The following is a 21252-nucleotide window of genomic DNA, read 5'->3' as shown; positions in this document are numbered from 1 at the left end:
CGTTTTCAACCAGTTTGTGTTGCCAGTGATGACTTACGGTACACAGACGTGGTCGCTAACTATGGGCCTTATGAGAAAGCTCATAGTCGCTCAGAGAGCAATGGAGAGGGCAATGCTCGGGGTTTCCCTGCGAGATCGAATCAGAAATGAGGAGATCCGTAGGAGAACCAAAGTAACCGACATAGTCCAAACGATTGCGAAACTGAAGTGGCAGATGGCAGGGCACATAGTTCGACGGACAGATGGCCGTTGGGGCAGTCAAGTCCTCGATTGGCGACCACGTACCGGAAGACGCAGTATTGGCAGGCCCCCCACGAGATGGACCGACGATCTGGTCAAGATCGCCGGAATACGTTGGATGAGGGCAGCGCAGGACCGATCGTCGTGGAAATTTTTGGGAGAGGCCTTTGTCCAGCAGTGGACGTTTTCCGGCTGATGATGATAATCATTTAAGGAAATATGTGCTAGAAAATAAAATATTGTACCTATACGTAAATATGATGCTGTTTATCGATCTTTGTCTTATGGATTGACCAAATGAAAAATACTACACACTTCACTAACTCACTAGAACATCTGTTAAACTAGAACACATGAACATTTTCAATTTAGTCTCGCCGTAATGCTAAGTTTAAGTGGTAACCAATCAAAAATAAGTACCCATTTCAAAGATAAATAAAAAGTTATTTATCCTTGACGGACAATGAATTGACAAAATAGTTGCTTTGCTAAAACATCACTTAACGCCCTTCCCGAGTCCAAAATTTAGTATCAAAAAGATAAATAGTTCTGCGCATCATAATATTGCAGTGTTAAAAGTAGCTGCCATTTTGAGTAATTAATGAAGATCGCTGTTTATTTTCAAAATTATCAGGTTCCTAGCCAAATACAATAAGGTTCTATACTTATTTCATCATCTTTTTGTGTGGTGTACCACACCTAGCGTAGACAATAGGGCCACAAAAATATCCTTTAGAAAGAATATCTTGGCCTTCAAATTTTCAGTTAATTCGAATATAAAACAATGTTGTCACGTCTGATTGTTCGATTTTCCGAAGTGGAGGGAGGTAAAACACTCCTGGGCACACTCCCCATACTATATACACAATCAGTAATATACCCATATAGTTCTCCAGATAAGCTGAATCGTGCAAGACAAGGTGAACTAATATAGTTCACCTTGTCTTCTTACTACAGGTTCACCTCCACCCTTGTATGCACACAGTCTAACCTGCTTTCATAATAATTTAAATGAATTTCCATGCCTTCATAGCGAAAAAGTTGTGTAGCATACTTTGGTGTTAAATTAGATTCAAATTTCTCCTGATTCTATCATAATCAGTTTGTCTGTTGCTTAATGAGATTTCAACGTGGAAATTTTTACCATCCTTGTTTTGGTATTCCAGCCAGGACGCTAAAGTGCTTTACTTTGTGTTGGCGGAATTCATTGTGGATTATTCGCTTTATAGCTATGGAATTCTTCTTGTAAAACATACTGTATAGACACAAATCTTTAAAAAAAATATATATAAGCTCTCTCTCTCTGAGCAAAATAGCTCGTGCGTAAAATAATTGTAAATTAGAAAATTATTAAAAAAAAGGAAAGTATCGTCAGTAAGCTTAGGAAATAGTAATTTTCGGCATCATTTGTCTCCTTTATTGTAAAACTTATTTAATTTGCGAAAAAAACATCTATAGGTACTTATTAGCTATTAATAATCACTGGCGTTGCGAAGAGTCGCTTCATTGTGTCTTCGAGCTGGAGACCTGTTTGAATCCAAACATTCCTAACTTCAAAATCCACCTACGAAAGACATGATATTTTTTTTATAATATCCCTACTATCTGGCGGTCTGGCGTTCCTCCACAATTGATAGAATTTTCTTCGTACAACGTTACTATGGAATTGGCTTTCCTGCGTATTTTTCCAGAATGATACGACATGGCTACCTTTAAAAATATGCGAACACTTCTCTAAAAGGTTTGCAACGTTCCTGTGATTAGAAAATGTGACCGGACGGTGGTGATTGAGGTGATTTTTTGAGAGGAGTTTCTAAATGTTTATTTATATATTTTTAGAACTGTTCTCTGTTCACTGATACCAGCAGCCGAATTCCACTACAGGTCACTACATTAAAAAGTGAAACTCCACCCACATTATGTTGATTTCCGGCCTTCTACAACCACCCATTTCGAAATAAATTTCTTGCCTCTCACAGACGTGCTTTGTGAAATCAATTGCTGGTTGCTGTTTTCCCGAATCAATATTACTCAGGGACCTTCAAGATGAAGAAGGTGACGCATCTCTTGCCCCTGGTGTTGCGAATGTCCAACGGCGCGCGGTCGCCTCAACACTTTGCAGTTTGCCAGTTTGCCCCAATTTGCAACAATTAATGTATATTCAAAATTTAATATAATAATCCTATTTTATAGCTTATGTCTTTATTTCTAGGTTTGTAATTGGCCATGGGCAGTCAATTGCACTATAACAACAACGACGGCCACGACACCAACATCGACAAGTCAGCCCACAACAAACCAGTCGACCACAGCTTCCACAGCTCAACCTACTACAACGGAATCAATATCGACCCAGTCTACAACAAGTCAGCTCACTACAACACAGTCGACCACAACTCAGTCAAACACATCAACTACAGATCAACCTACTACAACAGAATCAACCACGACACAACCCACAACAAGTCAGCCCTCCACAGCCCAATCGACCACAACCCAGTCAACCACATCAACTACAGCTCAACCTTCTACAACGGAGTCAACCACGACTCAGTCTACAACAATTCAGCCCGTTACCACCCAGTCGACAACAACGTCTGTGACACAACCAACGGATATAATATCAACCACGGGTGACTACACGACCACCAGTCAACAAACAACTGAAGATGACACTACAACATCGAGTGATATAATGTCAACCACCGGTGCTGTAACCACAGACGACTATACGACTACCAGTCAGCCAACAACGGAAAATGACACAACAACATCTGCTGACATAACGTCGACCACCGGCGCTGCAACCACAGATGACTATACGACAACCAGTCAGCCAACAACGGAAGATGATAGAACTACATCGGCTGACATAACGTCTACCACTGGCGCTGCAACCACAGATGACTATACGACTACAAGTCAGCCAACAACGGAAGATAACACAACTACATCGGCTGACATAACGTCGACCACCGGCACTGCAACCACAGATGACCTTACCACAACCAGTAAGCCAACAACGGAAGATGACACAACAACATCAGCTGATGTAACGTCAACAACCGGCGCTGCAACCACAGATGACTTGACGACAGCCAGTCAGCCAACAACGGAAGATGATAGAACTACATCGGCTGACATAACGTCAACCACCAGCGCTGCAACCACAGATGACTTTACCACAACCAGTCAGCCAACAACGGAAGATGGCACAACAACATCTGCTGACGTAACGTCGACCACCGGCGCTGCAACCACAGATGACTATACGACAACCAGTCAGCCAACAACGGAAGATGATAGAACTACATCGGCTGACATAGCTTCGACCACCGGCGCTGCAACCACAGATGACTATACGACAACAAGTCAGCCAACAACGGAAGATGATAGAACTACATCGGCTGACATAACGTCTACCACCGGCGCTGCAACCACAGATGACTATACGACAACAAGTCAGCCAACAACGGAAGATGACACAACAACATCGGCTGACATAACTTCGACCACCGGCGCTGCAACCACAGATGACTATACGACAACAAGTCAGCCAACAACGGAAGATGATAGAACTACATCGGCTGACATAACTTCGACCACCGGCGCTGCAACCACAGATGACTATACGACAACAAGTCAGCCAACAACGGAAGATGATAGAACTACATCGGCTGACATAACGTCTACCACCGGCGCTGCAACCACAGATGATTTAACGACAACCAGTCAGCTAACAACGGAAGATGACACAACAACATCAGCTGACATAACGTCAACCACCAGCGCTGCAACCACAGATGACTTAACCACAACTAGTCAGCCAACAACGGAAGATGATAGAACTACATCGGCTGACATAACGTCTACCACCGGCGCTGCAACCACAGATGACTATAGGACAACGAGTCAGCCAACAACGGAAGATGACACAACAACATCGGCTGACATAACTTCGACCACCGGCGCTGCAACCACAGATGACTATACGACAACAAGTCAGCCAACAACGGAAGATGATAGAACTACATCGGCTGACATAACTTCGACCACCGGCGCTGCAACCACAGGTGACTATACGACAACAAGTCAGCCAACAACGGAAGATGATAGAACTACATCGGCTGACATAACGTCTACCACCGGCGCTGCAACCACAGATGATTTAACGACAACCAGTCAGCTAACAACGGAAGATGACACAACAACATCAGCTGACATAACGTCAACCACCAGCGCTGCAACCACAGATGACTTTACCACAACCAGTCAGCCAACAACGGAAGATGGCACAACAACATCTGCTGACGTAACGTCGACCACCGGCGCTGCAACCACAGATGACTATACGACAACCAGTCAGCCAACAACGGAAGATGATAGAACTACATCGGCTGACATAGCTTCGACCAACGGCGCTGAAACCACAGATGACTATACGACAACAAGTCAGCCAACAACGGAAGATGACACAACAACATCGGCGGACATAACTTCGACCACCGGCGCTGCAACCACAGATGACTATACGACAACCAGTCAGCCAACAACGGAAGATGATAGAACTACATCGGCTGACATAACTTCGACCAACGGCGCTGCAACCACAGATGACTATACGACAACAAGTCAGCCAACAACGGAAGATGATAGAACTACATCGGCTGACATAACGTCTACCACCGGCGCTGCAACCACAGATGACTTGACGACAACCAGTCAGCTAACAACGGAAGATGACACAACAACATCAGCTGACATAACGTCAACCACCAGCGCTGCAACCACAGATGGATTTACCACAACCAGTCAGTCAACAACGGAAGATGATAGAACTACATCGGCTGACATAGCTTCGACCACCGGCGCTGCAACCACAGATGACTATACGACAACAAGTCAGCCAACAACGGAAGATGATAGAACTAAATCGGCTGACATAACGTCTACCACCGGCGCTGCAACCACAGATGACTATACGACAACAAGTCAGCCAACAACGGAAGATGACACAACAACATCGGCTGACATAACTTCGACCACCGGCGCTGCAACCACAGATGACTATACGACAACAAGTCAGCCAACAACGGAAGATGATAGAACTACATCGACTGACATAACGTCTACCACCGGCGCTGCAACCACAGATGATTTAACGACAACCAGTCAGCTAACAACGGAAGATGACACAACAACATCAGCTGACATAACGTCAACCACCAGCGCTGCAACCACAGATGACTTTACCACAACCAGTCAGCCAACAACGGAAGATGGCACAACAACATCTGCTGACGTAACGTCGACCACCGGCGCTGCAACCACAGATGACTATACGACAACCAGTCAGCCAACAACGGAAGATGATAGAACTACATCAGCTGACATAGCTTCGACCACCGGCGCTGCAACCACAGATGACTATACGACAACAAGTCAGCCAACAACGGAAGATGATAGAACTACATCGGCTGACATAACGTCGACCACCGGCGCTGCAACCACAGATGACTATACGACAACAAGTCAGCCAACAACGGAAGATGACACTACAACATCGGCTGACATAACTTCGACCACCGGCGCTGCAACCACAGATGACTATACGACAACCAGTCAGCCAACAACGGAAGATGATAGAACTACATCGGCTGACATAACTTCGACCAACGGCGCTGCAACCACAGATGACTATACGACAACAAGTCAGCCAACAACGGAAGATGATAGAACTACATCGGCTGACATAACGTCTACCACCGGCGTTGCAACCACAGATGACTTGACGACAACCAGTCAGCTAACAACGGAAGATGACACAACAACATCAGCTGACATAACGTCAACCACCAGCGCTGCAACCACAGATGGATTTACCACAACCAGTCAGTCAACAACGGAAGATGGCACAACAACATCTGCTGACGTAACGTCAACCACCGGCGCTGCAACCACAGATGACTTGACGACAACAAGTCAGCCAACAACGGAAGATGACACAACTACATCGGCTGACATAACGTCAACCACCGGTGCTGCAACCACAGATGACTATACGACAACAAGTCAGCCAACAACGGAAGATGATACAACGACATCGGCTGACATAACGTCGACTACCGGCGCTGCAATCACAGATGACTATACGACAACCAGTCAGCCAACAACGGAAAATGAAACAACAACATCAGCTGACGTAACGTCAACAACCAGCGATGCAACCACAGATAACTTTACCTCAACCAGTCAGCCAACAACAGAAGATGACACAACTACATCGGCTGAAATAACGTCTACAAACGGCGCTGCAACCACAGATGACTTTACGACTACCAGTCAGCCAACAACGGAAGATGATAGAACAACATCGGCTGACATAACGTCGACCACAGGCGCTGCAACCACAGATGATTTTACGACAACTAGTCAGCCAACCACGGAAGATGACAGAACAACATTGGCTGACATAACGTCAACCACCGACGCTGCAACCACAGATGACCTAACCACAACCAGTCAGCCGACAACGGAAGATGACACAACAACATCTGCTGACATTACGTCGACCACCGGCGCTGCAATCACAGATGACTATACGACAACCAGTCAGCCAACAACGGAAAATGAAACAACAACATCAGCTGACGTAACGTCAACAACCAGCGATGCAACCACAGATAACTTTACCTCAACCAGTCAGCCAACAACAGAAGATGACACAACTACATCGGCTGACATAACGTCTACAAACGGCGCTGCAACCACAGATGACTTTACGACTACCAGTCAGCCAACAACGGAAGATGATAGAACAACATCGGCTGACATAACGTCGACCACAGGCGCTGCAACCACAGATGATTTTACGACAACTAGTCAGCCAACCACGGAAGATGACAGAACAACATTGGCTGACATAACGTCAACCACCGACGCTGCAACCACAGATGACCTAACCACAACCAGTCAGCCGACAACGGAAGATGACACAACAACATCTGCTGACATTACGTCGACCACCGGCGCTGCAACCACAGGTGATCTTACCACAACCAGTCAGCCAACAACGGAAAATGACACAACAACATCAGCTGATGTAACGTCAACAACCGGCGCTGCAACCACAGATGACAATACGACAACCAGTCAGCCAACAACGGAAGATGATAGAACTACATCGGCTGACATAACGTCTACCACCGACGCTGCAACCACAGATGACTTGACGACATCCAGTCAGCCAACAACGGAAGATGATAGAACAACATCGGCTGACGTAACGTCGACCACCGGCGCTGCAATCACAGATGACTATACGACAACAAGTCAGCCAACAACGGAAGATGACACAACAACATCTGCTGACATAACTGCGACCACCGGCGCTGCAACCACAGATGACTATACGACAATCAGTCAGCCAACAACGGAAGATGATAGAACTACATCGGCTGACATAACTTCGACCACCGGCGCTGCAACCACAGATGACTATACGACAACAAGTCAGCCAACAACGGAAGATGATAGAACTACATCGGCTGACATAACGTCTACCACCGGCGCTGCAACCACAGATGACTATACGACAACAAGTCAGCCAACAACGGAAGATGACACAACAACATCGGCTGACATAACTTCGACCACCGGCGCTGCAACCACAGATGACTATACGACAACAAGTCAGCCAACAACGGAAGATGATAGAACTACATCGGCTGACATAACGTCTACCACCGGCGCTGCAACCACAGATGATTTAACGACAACCAGTCAGCCAACAACGGAAGATGATACAACGACATCGGCTGACATAACGTCGACTACCGGCGCTGCAATCACAGATGACTATACGACAACAAGTCAGCCAACAACGGAAGATGATACAACGACATCGGCTGACATAACGTCGACTACCGGCGCTGCAATCACAGATGACTATACGACAACCAGTCAGCCAACAACGGAAAATGAAACAACAACATCAGCTGACGTAACGTCAACAACCAGCGATGCAACCACAGATAACTTTACCTCAACCAGTCAGCCAACAACAGAAGATGACACAACTACATCGGCTGACATAACGTCTACAAACGGCGCTGCAACCACAGATGACTTTACGACTACCAGTCAGCCAACAACGGAAGATGATAGAACAACATCGGCTGACATAACGTCGACCACAGGCGCTGCAACCACAGATGATTTTACGACAACTAGTCAGCCAACCACGGAAGATGACAGAACAACATTGGCTGACATAACGTCAACCACCGACGCTGCAACCACAGATGACCTAACCACAACCAGTCAGCCGACAACGGAAGATGACACAACAACATCTGCTGACATTACGTCGACCACCGGCGCTGCAACCACAGGTGACCTTACCACAACCAGTCAGCCAACAACGGAAAATGACACAACAACATCAGCTGATGTAACGTCAACAACCGGCGCTGCAACCACAGATGACAATACGACAACCAGTCAGCCAACAACGGAAGATGATAGAACTACATCGGCTGACATAACGTCTACCACCGACGCTGCAACCACAGATGACTTGACGACATCCAGTCAGCCAACAACGGAAGATGATAGAACAACATCGGCTGACGTAACGTCGACCACCGGCGCTGCAATCACAGATGACTATACGACAACAAGTCAGCCAACAACGGAAGATGACACAACAACATCTGCTGACATAACTGCGACCACCGGCGCTGCAACCACAGATGACTATACGACAATCAGTCAGCCAACAACGGAAGATGATAGAACTACATCGGCTGACATAACTTCGACCACCGGCGCTGCAACCACAGATGACTATACGACAACAAGTCAGCCAACAACGGAAGATGATAGAACTACATCGGCTGACATAACGTCTACCACCGGCGCTGCAACCACAGATGACTATACGACAACAAGTCAGCCAACAACGGAAGATGACACAACAACATCGGCTGACATAACTTTGACCACCGGCGCTGCAACCACAGATGACTATACGACAACAAGTCAGCCAACAACGGAAGATGATAGAACTACATCGGCTGACATAACGTCTACCACCGGCGCTGCAACCACAGATGATTTAACGACAACCAGTCAGCCAACAACGGAAGATGACACAACAACATCAGCTGATGTAACGTCAACAACCGGCGCTGCAACCATAGATGACTTGACGACAACCAGTCAGCCAACAACGGAAGATGATAGAACTACATCGGCTGACATAATGTCTACCACCGGCGCTGCAACCACAGATTACTTGACGACAACCAGTCAGCGAACAACGGAAGATGACACAACAACATCAGCTGACATAACGTCAACCACCAGCACTGCAACCACAGATGACTTTACGACTACCAGTCAGCCAACAACGGAAGATGGCACAACAACATCTGCTGACGTTACGTCAACAACTGGCGTTGCAACCACAGATGACCTTACCACAACTAGTCAGCCAACAACGGAAGATGACACAACAACATCAGCTGATGTAACGTCAACAACCGGCGCTGCAACCACAGATGACTTGACGACAACCAGTCAGCCAACAAAGGAAGAAGATAGAACTACATCGGCTGACATAACGTCTACCACCGACGCTGTAACCACAGATGACTATACGACAACAAGTCAGCCAACAACGGAAGATGATAGAACTACATCGGCTGACATAACTTCGACCACCGGCGCTGCAACCACAGATGACTATACGACAACCAGTCAGCCAACAACGGAAGATGAGAGAACTACATCGGCTGACATAACGTCGACCACCGGCGCTGCAACCACAGATGACATTACCACAACCAGTCAGCCAACAACGGAAGATGACACAACAACATCAGCTGACGTAACGTCAACAACCGGCGCTGCAACCACAGATGACTTGACGACAACCAGTCAGCCCACAACGGAAGATGATAGAACTACATCGGCTGACATAACGTCTACCAACGGCGCTGCAACCACAGATGACTTTACGACAACAAGTCAGCCAACAACGGAAGATGATAGAACTACATCGGCTGACATAACGTCTACCACTGGCGCTGCAACTACAGATGACTATACGACAACAAGTCAGCCAACAACGGCAGATGACACAACAACATCAGCTGACGTAACGTCAACAAGCGGCGCTGCAACCACTGATGATTTGACGACAACCAGTCAGCCAACAACGGAAGATGATAGAACTACATCGGCTGACATAACGTCTAGCACTGTCGCTGCAACCACAGATGACTATACGACAACAAGTCAGCCAACAACGGAAGATGATAGAACTACATCGGCTGACATAACGTCGACCACCGGCGCTGCAACCACAGATGACTTGACGACAACCAGTCAGCCAACAACGGAAGATGATAGAACTACATCGGCTGAGATAACGTCTACCAACGGCGCTGCAACCACAGATGACTTTACGACAACAAGTCAGCCAACAACGGAAGATGATAGAACTACATCGGCTGACATAACGTCTACCACTGGCGCTGCAACTACAGATGACTATACGACAACAAGTCAGCCAACAACGGCAGATGACACAACAACATCAGCTGACGTAACGTCAACAAGCGGCGCTGCAACCACTGATGATTTGACGACAACCAGTCAGCCAACAACGGAAGATGATAGAACTACATCAGCTGACATAACGTCTAGCACTGTCGCTGCAACCACAGATGACTATACGACAACAAGTCAGCCAACAACGGAAGATGACATAACAACACCAGCTGACGTTACGTCTACCACCGGCGCTGCAACCACAGATGACTATACGACTACAAGTCAGCCAACAACGGAAGATGATAGAACTACATCGGCTGACATAACGTCTACCACTGGCGCTGCAACCACAGATGACTATACGACAACAAGTCAGCCAACAACGGAAGATGACACAACAACATCAGCTGACGTAACGTCAACAACCGGCGCTGCAACCACAGATGACTTGACGACAACCAGTCAGCCAACAACGGAAGATGATAGAACTACATCGGCTGACATAACGTCTACCACTGGCGCTGCAACCACAGATGACTATACGACAACAAGTCAGCCAACAACGGCAGATGACACAACAACATCAGCTGACGTAACGTCAACAAGCGGCGCTGCAACCACTGATGATTTGACGACAACCAGTCAGCCAACAACGGAAGATGATAGAACTACATCGGCTGACATAACGTCTAGCACTGTCGCTGCAACCACAGATGACTATACGACAACAAGTCAGCCAACAACGGAAGATGACTTAACAACACCAGCTGACGTTACGTCTACCACCGGCGCTGCAACCACAGATGACTATACGACAACAAGTCAGCCAACAACGGAAGATGATAGAACTACATCGGCTGACATAACGTCTACCACTGGCGCTGCAACCACAGATGACTATACGACAACAAGTCAGCCAACAACGGCAGATGACACAACAACATCAGCTGACGTAACGTCAACAAGCGGCGCTGCAACCACTGATGATTTGACGACAACCAGTCAGCCAACAACGGAAGATGATAGAACTACATCGGCTGACATAACGTCTAGCACTGTCGTTGCAACCACAGATGACTATACGACAACAAGTCAGCCAACAACGGCAGATGACACAACAACATCAGCTGACGTAACGTCAACAAGCGGCGCTGCAACCACTGATGATTTGACGACAACCAGTCAGCCAACAACGGAAGATGATAGAACTACATCAGCTGACATAACGTCTAGCACTGTCGCTGCAACCACAGATGACTATACGACAACAAGTCAGCCAACAACGGAAGATGACATAACAACACCAGCTGACGTTACGTCTACCACCGGCGCTGCAACCACAGATGACTATACGACTACAAGTCAGCCAACAACGGAAGATGATAGAACTACATCGGCTGACATAACGTCTACCACTGGCGCTGCAACCACAGATGACTATACGACAACAAGTCAGCCAACAACGGAAGATGACACAACAACATCAGCTGACGTAACGTCAACAAGCGGCGCTGCAACCACTGATGATTTGACGACAACCAGTCAGCCAACAACGGAAGATGATAGAACTACATCGGCTGACATAACGTCTAGCACTGTCGCTGCAACCACAGATGACTATACGACAACAAGTCAGCCAACAACGGAAGATGACATAACAACACCAGCTGACGTTACGTCTACCACCGGCGCTGCAACCACAGATGACTATACGACAACAAGTCAGCCAACAACGGAAGATGATAGAACTACATCGGCTGACATAACGTCTACCACTGGCGCTGCAACCACAGATGACTATACGACAACAAGTCAGCCAACAACGGCAGATGACACAACAACATCAGCTGACGTAACGTCAACAAGCGGCGCTGCAACCACTGATGATTTGACGACAACCAGTCAGCCAACAACGGAAGATGATAGAACTACATCGGCTGACATAACGTCTAGCACTGTCGCTGCAACCACAGATGACTTTACGACAACAAGTCAGCCAACAACGGAAGATGACATAACAACACCAGCTGACGTTACGTCTACCACCGGCGCTGCAACCACAGATGACTATACGACAACAAGTCAGCCAACAACGGAAGATGATAGAACTACATCTGCTGACATAACTTCGACCACCGGCGCTGCAACCACAGATGACTATACCACAATCAGTCAGCCAACAACGGAAGATGATAGAACTACATCGGCTGACATAACGTCTACCACTGGCGCTGCAACCACAGATGACTATACGACAACAAGTCAGCCAACAACGGAAGATGATAGAACTACATCTGCTGACATAACTTCGACCACCGGCGCTGCAACCACAGATGACTATACGACAACAAGTCAGCCAACAACGGTAGATGACATAACAACATCTGCTGACATAACGTCGACCACCGGCGCTGCAACCACAGATGACCTTACCACAACCAGTCAGCCAACAACGGAAGATGACACAACAACATCGGCTGACATAACGTCTACAACCGGCGCTGCAACCACAGATGACTTTACGACAACAAGTCAGCCAACAACGGAAGATGATAGAACTACATCTGCTGACATAACTTCGACCACCGGCGCTGCAACCACAGATGACTATACGACAACAAGTCAGCCAACAACGGAAGATGATAGAACTACATCGGCTGACATAACGTCGACCACCGGCGCTGCAACCACAGATGACATTACCACAACCAGTCAGCCAACAACGGAAGATGACACAACAACATCAGCTGATGTCACGTCAACAACTGGCGCTGCAACCACAGATGACTTGACGACAACCAGTCAGCCAATAACGGAAGATGATAGAACTACATCGGCTGACATAACGTCTACCACCGGCGCTGCAACCACAGATGACTTGACGACAACCAGTCAGCCAACAACGGAAGAAGACACAACAACATCAGCTGATGTAACGTCAACAAGCGGCGCTGCAACCACAGATGACTTGACGACAACCAGTCAGCCAACAACGCAAGATGATAGAACTACATCGGCTGACATAACGTCTACAACCGGCGCTGCAACCACAGATGACTTGACGACAACCAGTCAGCCAACAACGGAAGATGATAGAACTACATCGGCTGACATAACGTCTACCACTGGCGCTGCAACCACAGATGACTATACGACAACAAGTCAGCCAACAACGGAAGATGACATAACAACATCAGCCGACGTTACGTCAACAACCGGCGCTGCAACCACAGATGACTTGACGACAACCAGTCAGCCAACAACGGAAGATGATAGAACTACATCGGCTGACATAACGTCTACAACCGGCGCTGCAACCACAGATGACTTGACGACAACCAGTCAGCCAACAACGGAAGATGACACAACAACATCAGCTGACATAACGTCAACCACCAGCGCTGCAACCACAGATGACTTTACCACAACCAGTCAGCCAACAACGGAAGATGGCACAACAACATCTGCTGACGTAACGTCGACCACCGGCGCTGCAACCACAGATGACCTTACCACAACCAGTCAGCCAACAACGGAAGATGATAGAACTACATCGGCTGACATAACGTCTACCACCGGCGCTGCAACCACAGATGACTATATGACAACAAGTCAGCCAACAACGGAAGATGACACAACAACATCTGCTGACATTACTTCGACCACCGGCGCTTCAACCACAGATGACTATACGACAACCAGTCAGCCAACAACGGAAGATGATAGAACTACATCGGCTGATATAACGTCGACCACCGGCGCTGCAACCACAGATGACATTACCACAACCAGTCAGCCAACAACGGAAGATGACACAACAACATCAGCTGACGTAACGTCAACAACCTTCGCTGCAACCACAGATGACTTGACGACAACCAGTCAGCCAACAACGGAAGATGATAGAACTATATCGACTGACATAACGTCGACCACCGGCGCTGCAACCACAGATGACAATACGACAACAAGTCAGCCAACAACGGAAGATGACACAACATCATCTGCTGACATAACGTCGACCACCGGCGCTGCAACCACAGATGACTATAACACAACCAGTCAGCCAACAATGGAAGATGACACAACAACATCTGCTGACATAACGTCGACCACCGGCGCTGCAACCACAGATGACTTTACCACAACCAGTCAGCCAACAACGGAAGATGACACAACAACATCAGCTGAAATAACGTCGACCACCGGCGCTGCAAGTACAGATGACTATACGACAACAAGTCAGCCAACAACGGAAGATGACATAACGACATCGGCTGACATAACGTCGACCACCGGCGCTGCAACCACAGATGACTATACGACAATAAGTCAGCCAACAACGGAAGATGACACAACAACATCTGCTGACATAACGTCGACTACCGGCATTGCAACCACAGATGACTATACCACAACCAGTCAGCCAACAATGGAAGATGACACAACAACATCTGCTGACATAACGTCGACTACGGGCGCTGCAATCACAGATGACTATACGACAACAAGTCAGCCAACAACGGAAGATGACACAACAACATCAGCTGACGTTACGTCAACAACCGGCGCTGCAACCACAGATGACCTTATCACAACTAGTCAGCCAACAACGGAAGATGACATAACAACATCAGCTGACGTACCGTCAACAACTGGCGCTGCAACCACAGATGACTATACGACAAGAAGTCAGCCAACAACGGAAGATGACATAACAACATCAGCTGACGTAACGTCAACAACCGGCGCTGCAACCACAGATGACTTGACGACAACCAGTCAGCCTACAACGGAAGATGACACAACAACATCTGCTGACATAACGTCGACCACTGGCGCTGCAACCACAGATGACTATACGACAACAAGTCAGCCAACAACGGGAGATCACACATCAACATCTGATGATCTAACATCCACCTCAACGTCGGAAGCGACTACATCAAATCCTATATTTGTTTGCCCACCTAACGCTGTTGGAAACTTTCCACACCCCATTTACTGTGACAAGTATTATACTTGTATTGGCGATTTTGCCTTCTTATTGAATTGTTCTCATGGATTTGAATATGACACCGTACTAGGGGTGAGTTACTTTTTGTCTTCCTTTATAAGTTTATATTAATAAAGAAGTAATTTTTTCACTTTATTGCGCTACTGCAGTAAAGTTATTCTTGATTGTCTCGGTTTTGGTTAGATTATCACCACCAAAATTTTATTCCATAAGATGAAAATCATTACAATTTATTAATAATCTTAATTTATTTAAGACATAATTTGCCTTGCTTTGATAGATGTTTTTTTTATTTTACAGTAGCCGTGAAGTGTTTGGTTTCTTCATGTTTTTATATTAGTTTTTCTTAATGTTACAGCATTGCGTCGTTATATCTGATACTGGATGTTTTGCTACAAGATTTAACAGCACACTGCCGCCTCCAACTACACAATCCGCGGATAATACAGACTCAACACCAGTTTCTACAATAATAACATCTACTATACCGGAAACTACAAGTGAGTTCACAACATTAGAAACAGAAACAGATTTAACAACTCAGTCATGGGTGACAGATACAGAGTCGACAACTCAAACTTGGGCTACAGAAACTGATTCGACAACCCAAACTTGGGCTACTGAAACAGATTCAACAACCGAATCATGGGCTACAGAAACAGATTCTACAACTCAAACTTGGGCTACAGAAATAGATTCAACAACTCATTCATGGGAAACAGATACAGAGTCAACAACTCAAACTTGGGCTACAGAAACAGGCCCAACAACCCAAACTTGGGCTACAGAAACTGATTCGACAACCCAAACTTGGGCTACTGAAACAGATTCGACAACCCAATCATGGGCTACAGAAACAGATTCTACAACTCAAACTTGGACTACGGAACCAGATTTTACTACTCAAACATGGGCCACGGAAGCAGATTCCACAACCCAAACTTTAGCTACGGAAACAGATTCCACTACTCAAACTTGGGCTACGGAAACAGATTTTACAACTGAAACTTGGGCTACGGAAAATCATTCTACAACTCAAACATGGCCTACCGAAACAGATTCAACGACTCAGTCATGGGAGACAGACACAGAGTCGACAACTCAAACTTGGGCCACAGAAACAGGTCCAACAACCCAAACTTGGGCTACAGAAACTGATTCGACAACCCAAACTTGGGCTACAGAAACAGATTCAACATCCCAATCATGGGCTACAGAAACAGATGCGACAACCCAAACGTGGGCTACAGAATTAGATTCTACAACTCAAACTTGGGCTACGGGTCCAGATTCTACTACACAAACATGGGCCACGGAAGCAGATTCTACAACTCAAACTTGGGCTACGGAAACAGATTCTACAACTCAAACTTGGGCTACCGAAAATGATTCTACTACTCAAACATGGGCTACAGAAAGAGATTCTACAACTCAAACTTGGGCTACGGAAATAGATTCAACAACTCAGTCATGGGATACAGACACAGAGTCAACAACCCAAACTTTGGCTGCAGAATCTGATTCTACAACCCAAACTTGGGCTACAGAGTCAACTACCTATACTTGGCCTACACAAAATGATTTCACATCAACTACACCTGCTGCAACAGACACAGATATAACTACGACATCATCGCCCGAAATTACAGTTAGTCAGGAACCAACAACCGAGGCACCTATCTGTGGGTCTGGTGTTTTCGGCAATATACCACATCCAATTTACTGCAACAAGTACTATACCTGCTTTGGAGGAACACACTTCCTCCATTACTGTTCAGATGGATTTGAATACGATCATACAGAACGCGTAAGTTAACCATTCTTTGTTTTTTAACATATTTAAAAAAAGTTAATGCACTTGAACTCCCTTGCAATTTGGATATTTTAAGGCATGTGGCAGTAATGTGGTTTGATTTGAAGAGCGCCATAGCTAGTAAAATTACTGGGCTAATACGACCAAAGATCTCATTTTTCAAAGTGACGGGCGCAGTTGCAAGTCCACTCAGATTTTGGGCTTTTCATGAATCATGAGCGGCATTGAATTGTCACAGGCTTAGTATTACTTACCGTCAGATCATCACTTTCTTTCGTCTATCTCATAGAAAAATAGGTAGGGAGCGATTGGGCTCAAGGATTGATATCATTGAAGAATAATAATAATTCTTTATTCAGACCTGATCCATAGTGCAAACACAATAAACAACTAGAATTAGATTTAACAAATAGAACAAAAAATGTCTGAAACAAAACTCTGCCTACGCGTCTAGCAGGCTGAATGGAATTCAGTTGTTTTTAAGTGCGAAAATGAAAAACTGTCCAAGTAACAGCACATTCAAACTTAAAAAGCATGAAGTGTCTTATTTCAGGTAAATGTCCTTTTAAATTAACTAAATTGTGAAACTAACTCAACGTTTTTAATAATTTTGCTAAATAATTACATTTCAATTGCAAAACCAAAATGTTCTTGCCTCGTGTTTGCGTCCGTCTAACACGTGGCGAAGTGTACTGCTTCTAATGAGCACAATAGACTTTAAACATTACTGCCACGAAATAAGGTGTTAATTTTAATGAATGTTTTAATGTCATCTGTTTAACATAAACAGATAACGTAATATATACATTAACATGATGTTTACGTATATTATCCAACGCCGCTCACATTTTTGACGACCTCTTAATAATTGATTGCAAGATTTGTTGTTTATAGCACCTACGTCAATGAAAATAATAATATAAATTACTAAAAGAAACAAGGTGGCAATATACAATGCTGACAGCATTAGGTACAATGTCAGAAAAACTCCTGATAATGCCATTATTACACGTATCAGTCCTGGATATGAACAATGCAATTATTTTACATTGAATGGCATTAAATGTATCGCCCTTAGCATACGCGTAAATTTCGGAAGCGTTACAGCAATGTTTCAAGCCCATGAGTATGCGACTAGTGAGACAATTTTAAACAGATATTATTTTTTACAAAGACGTCATCTTCATAATTTCAATATTTTTTTCAGTATTGCGTGCCCATATCTGATACGGGATGTTTCGCAACAAGATTCAACATAACTTCGACGAGTAATGTAGTCGACGATGTTGACTCGACGACTCTTAGAAATGCTGAAGATATTTGCGCCCCGGATATGAGCGGCAGCGTTCCTCATCCATATCTCTGCGACTCATTCTATATCTGTATCAATGGTGAAGCATTCCTCATGAATTGCTCAACTGGATTTGAGTATGACCCTGATGTAGAGGTAAGACTTGCTATTTAGAGCTTAGTTTATAAAACTCTCAAGAGATGGCGCTCACTATGAGGCCACTATGTTCTAATTTGCGATCTGAATGCGGCGTTCACTGATGTATAACAATAATATATATATATATTATTGTTATATGCAAATTATTAATTATATATATATATATATAATATATATATTATTAATTATTACAGTACTGCCCCGGACGAAAATTGCACATGCAGTTAGTTCTACTGGTATTACAGAAATAGTTGTAGTATCGCCCCAGATAAATACTGCACATTTTTTTTAATGAAAATTAGGGACGAGACGAGCAGGACGTTCAGCTGTTGGTAATTGATACTGCGCTCGTCACCTTGAGACATAAGTTGTCAAGTCTCATTTGCCCAGTAATTTCACTAGCTACAGCGCCCTTCAGAACGAAACACAGTAATGCTTACATATTACTGCTTCACGGCAGAAACAGGCGCCGATGTGGTACCCATAATCTAACCGGCATCCGGTGCAAAGGAGCCTCCCACTGGTACATACAGTCATTTCTACTGTTATTACAGAAATAGGTATGATGGCAGTACATTTCAGGACAAACACTTCATATACAGTTAGTTCTACTGCTATTACAGATATCGGTGCGGTGGCAGATAGAACTCACAATCCGTTAATACTCCTTATTAATTAAACATTCTACTGCCAATAATTTTTATATACGAGTTTAACTAATGTTGTTTTTCAGAACTGCGTTCCGATATCAGAAGATGGCTGTTATGCAAATTTGAACAGAACAACTGCAATTCCTGAACCTGACCTGATAACCACCATAGACCCTACCTCGTTTGAAACTACAGGTACTCCAATTGATAATAAAACTTAGACACTTAATACAGCCAGCTCTTTTAGATGTACATGGTTATAATCTGTTGCTATGGCAAGCGTCCTACTGGAATGTCCCTAGTGGCTTGGGCACGGGGAAAAGCGCTGGTGTGACAGCCTCTGTTCCATAACTTGAGTGAACTGTAGAGATAGGCAATAATAAAGAATTGGTGATTTGTATGAGAACCTGTCGGTCAATGTATTAATAAATCTATTAAATCATATAGAATGAGTCAATTTGAAAGTATTGCTGAGGATCTGTGGGTGAGATTAGAAATTCGATCTAACACTCATTTAATACAAAAATTCAATCTCTGCGCTGTCTATATTCCACCTCCAATCAATAGCACAGTCCTTGAATCATTTTTTACACATTCTTCTGTCGCTGCCAATGAGGCGGAAATTCATCTTATAGTAGGCGATTTTAATATGAGCTCTATCTGTTGGATTAAAGATAGTGACAATGAGTTCCTTCTCCCGGACTACAGGGACAATGCAACAAGCAGCTCTTTAATTGACTTTTTAGCTCTTTGTAACACTAGACAGTACAATAATGTAACAAATGCCAACAATAAGATATTAGATTTGGTACTCTCTGATATTGAACTTGAAAAAATTGGCAGTCAATAGAACTTTAGATCCAATTTCTATAGTAGATAGTCACCATCCACCATTAATCATATCATTAAATCTGCTGCCTACCAGATATTTAAATGTAAATGAATCTGATTATAAGCAACCATTTAGTTTTCATAAAGGGAATTATGAAAGTATAAAACAAGAACTGTCATCTACAAACTGGTCATATATATTTGTCGACGGTATGGACGTTGATAAAATGGTTTTAGAATTTTACTCTGTGCTAAACACACTAATCAAAAAGCATATTCCCCTAAAGCGTAAACGAACTTCGATATACCCTCCTTGGTTTACAAATTCTCTTATTAGGTTATTTAATGAAAAAGAAAAATTTCGTAGACGATACAAGAATTATAAAAATGAAATGGATAAAATACAGTATAATTTATTAAAAGACAAAACTCAAGTTATCTTAAATAAGGCCTATGATAAATACATAATGAAAATTCAAAACGATATTAAGACAAATCCAAAAGCATTCTGGTCTTGTATAAAATCTAAGCGAGACAATAATTCCAACTTTCCTGCAGTTATGAAATATAATGATATATCAGCAAACGACGGCAATGACATTGCAAAATGTTTTGCAGAATATTTTCCTTCGGTTTATACAAAACCACTATCTTCTTCATTTACGTCAAATAGCTTATTGAGAACTAATTT

The 21252-nt window shown here is 44.6% G+C and overlaps 2 protein-coding genes across 2 annotated transcripts in view; both read left to right on the top strand.

The window, feature by feature from the left end:
- LOC126971283 (mucin-5AC-like) overlaps positions 1-8426 on the top strand; it is a 41386-nt gene extending 32960 nt beyond the window's left edge. Inside the window, exons 7-9 of the mRNA XM_050817510.1 lie at positions 2453-4313; positions 7914-8242; positions 8400-8426. Coding sequence (XP_050673467.1) covers positions 2453-4313; positions 7914-8242; positions 8400-8426 — 2217 coding nt within the window. The remainder of the gene's footprint in view (positions 1-2452; positions 4314-7913; positions 8243-8399) is intronic.
- The window catches only part of LOC126971328 (serine-rich adhesin for platelets-like), a 30951-nt gene continuing 17882 nt past the window's right edge, over positions 8184-21252 (top strand). Inside the window, exons 1-5 of the mRNA XM_050817566.1 lie at positions 8184-8633; positions 15204-15889; positions 16176-17624; positions 18838-19077; positions 19814-19925. Coding sequence (XP_050673523.1) covers positions 15233-15889; positions 16176-17624; positions 18838-19077; positions 19814-19925 — 2458 coding nt within the window. The 5' untranslated portion in view covers positions 8184-8633; positions 15204-15232. The remainder of the gene's footprint in view (positions 8634-15203; positions 15890-16175; positions 17625-18837; positions 19078-19813; positions 19926-21252) is intronic.

Source organism: Leptidea sinapis, chromosome 23 (assembly GCF_905404315.1).
Source record: "Leptidea sinapis chromosome 23, ilLepSina1.1, whole genome shotgun sequence".
NCBI classification, from domain to species: domain Eukaryota; kingdom Metazoa; phylum Arthropoda; class Insecta; order Lepidoptera; family Pieridae; genus Leptidea; species Leptidea sinapis.
Note: the sequence above shows the minus strand (reverse complement) of the source record. Positions and strands in the feature narration are given on the sequence as shown.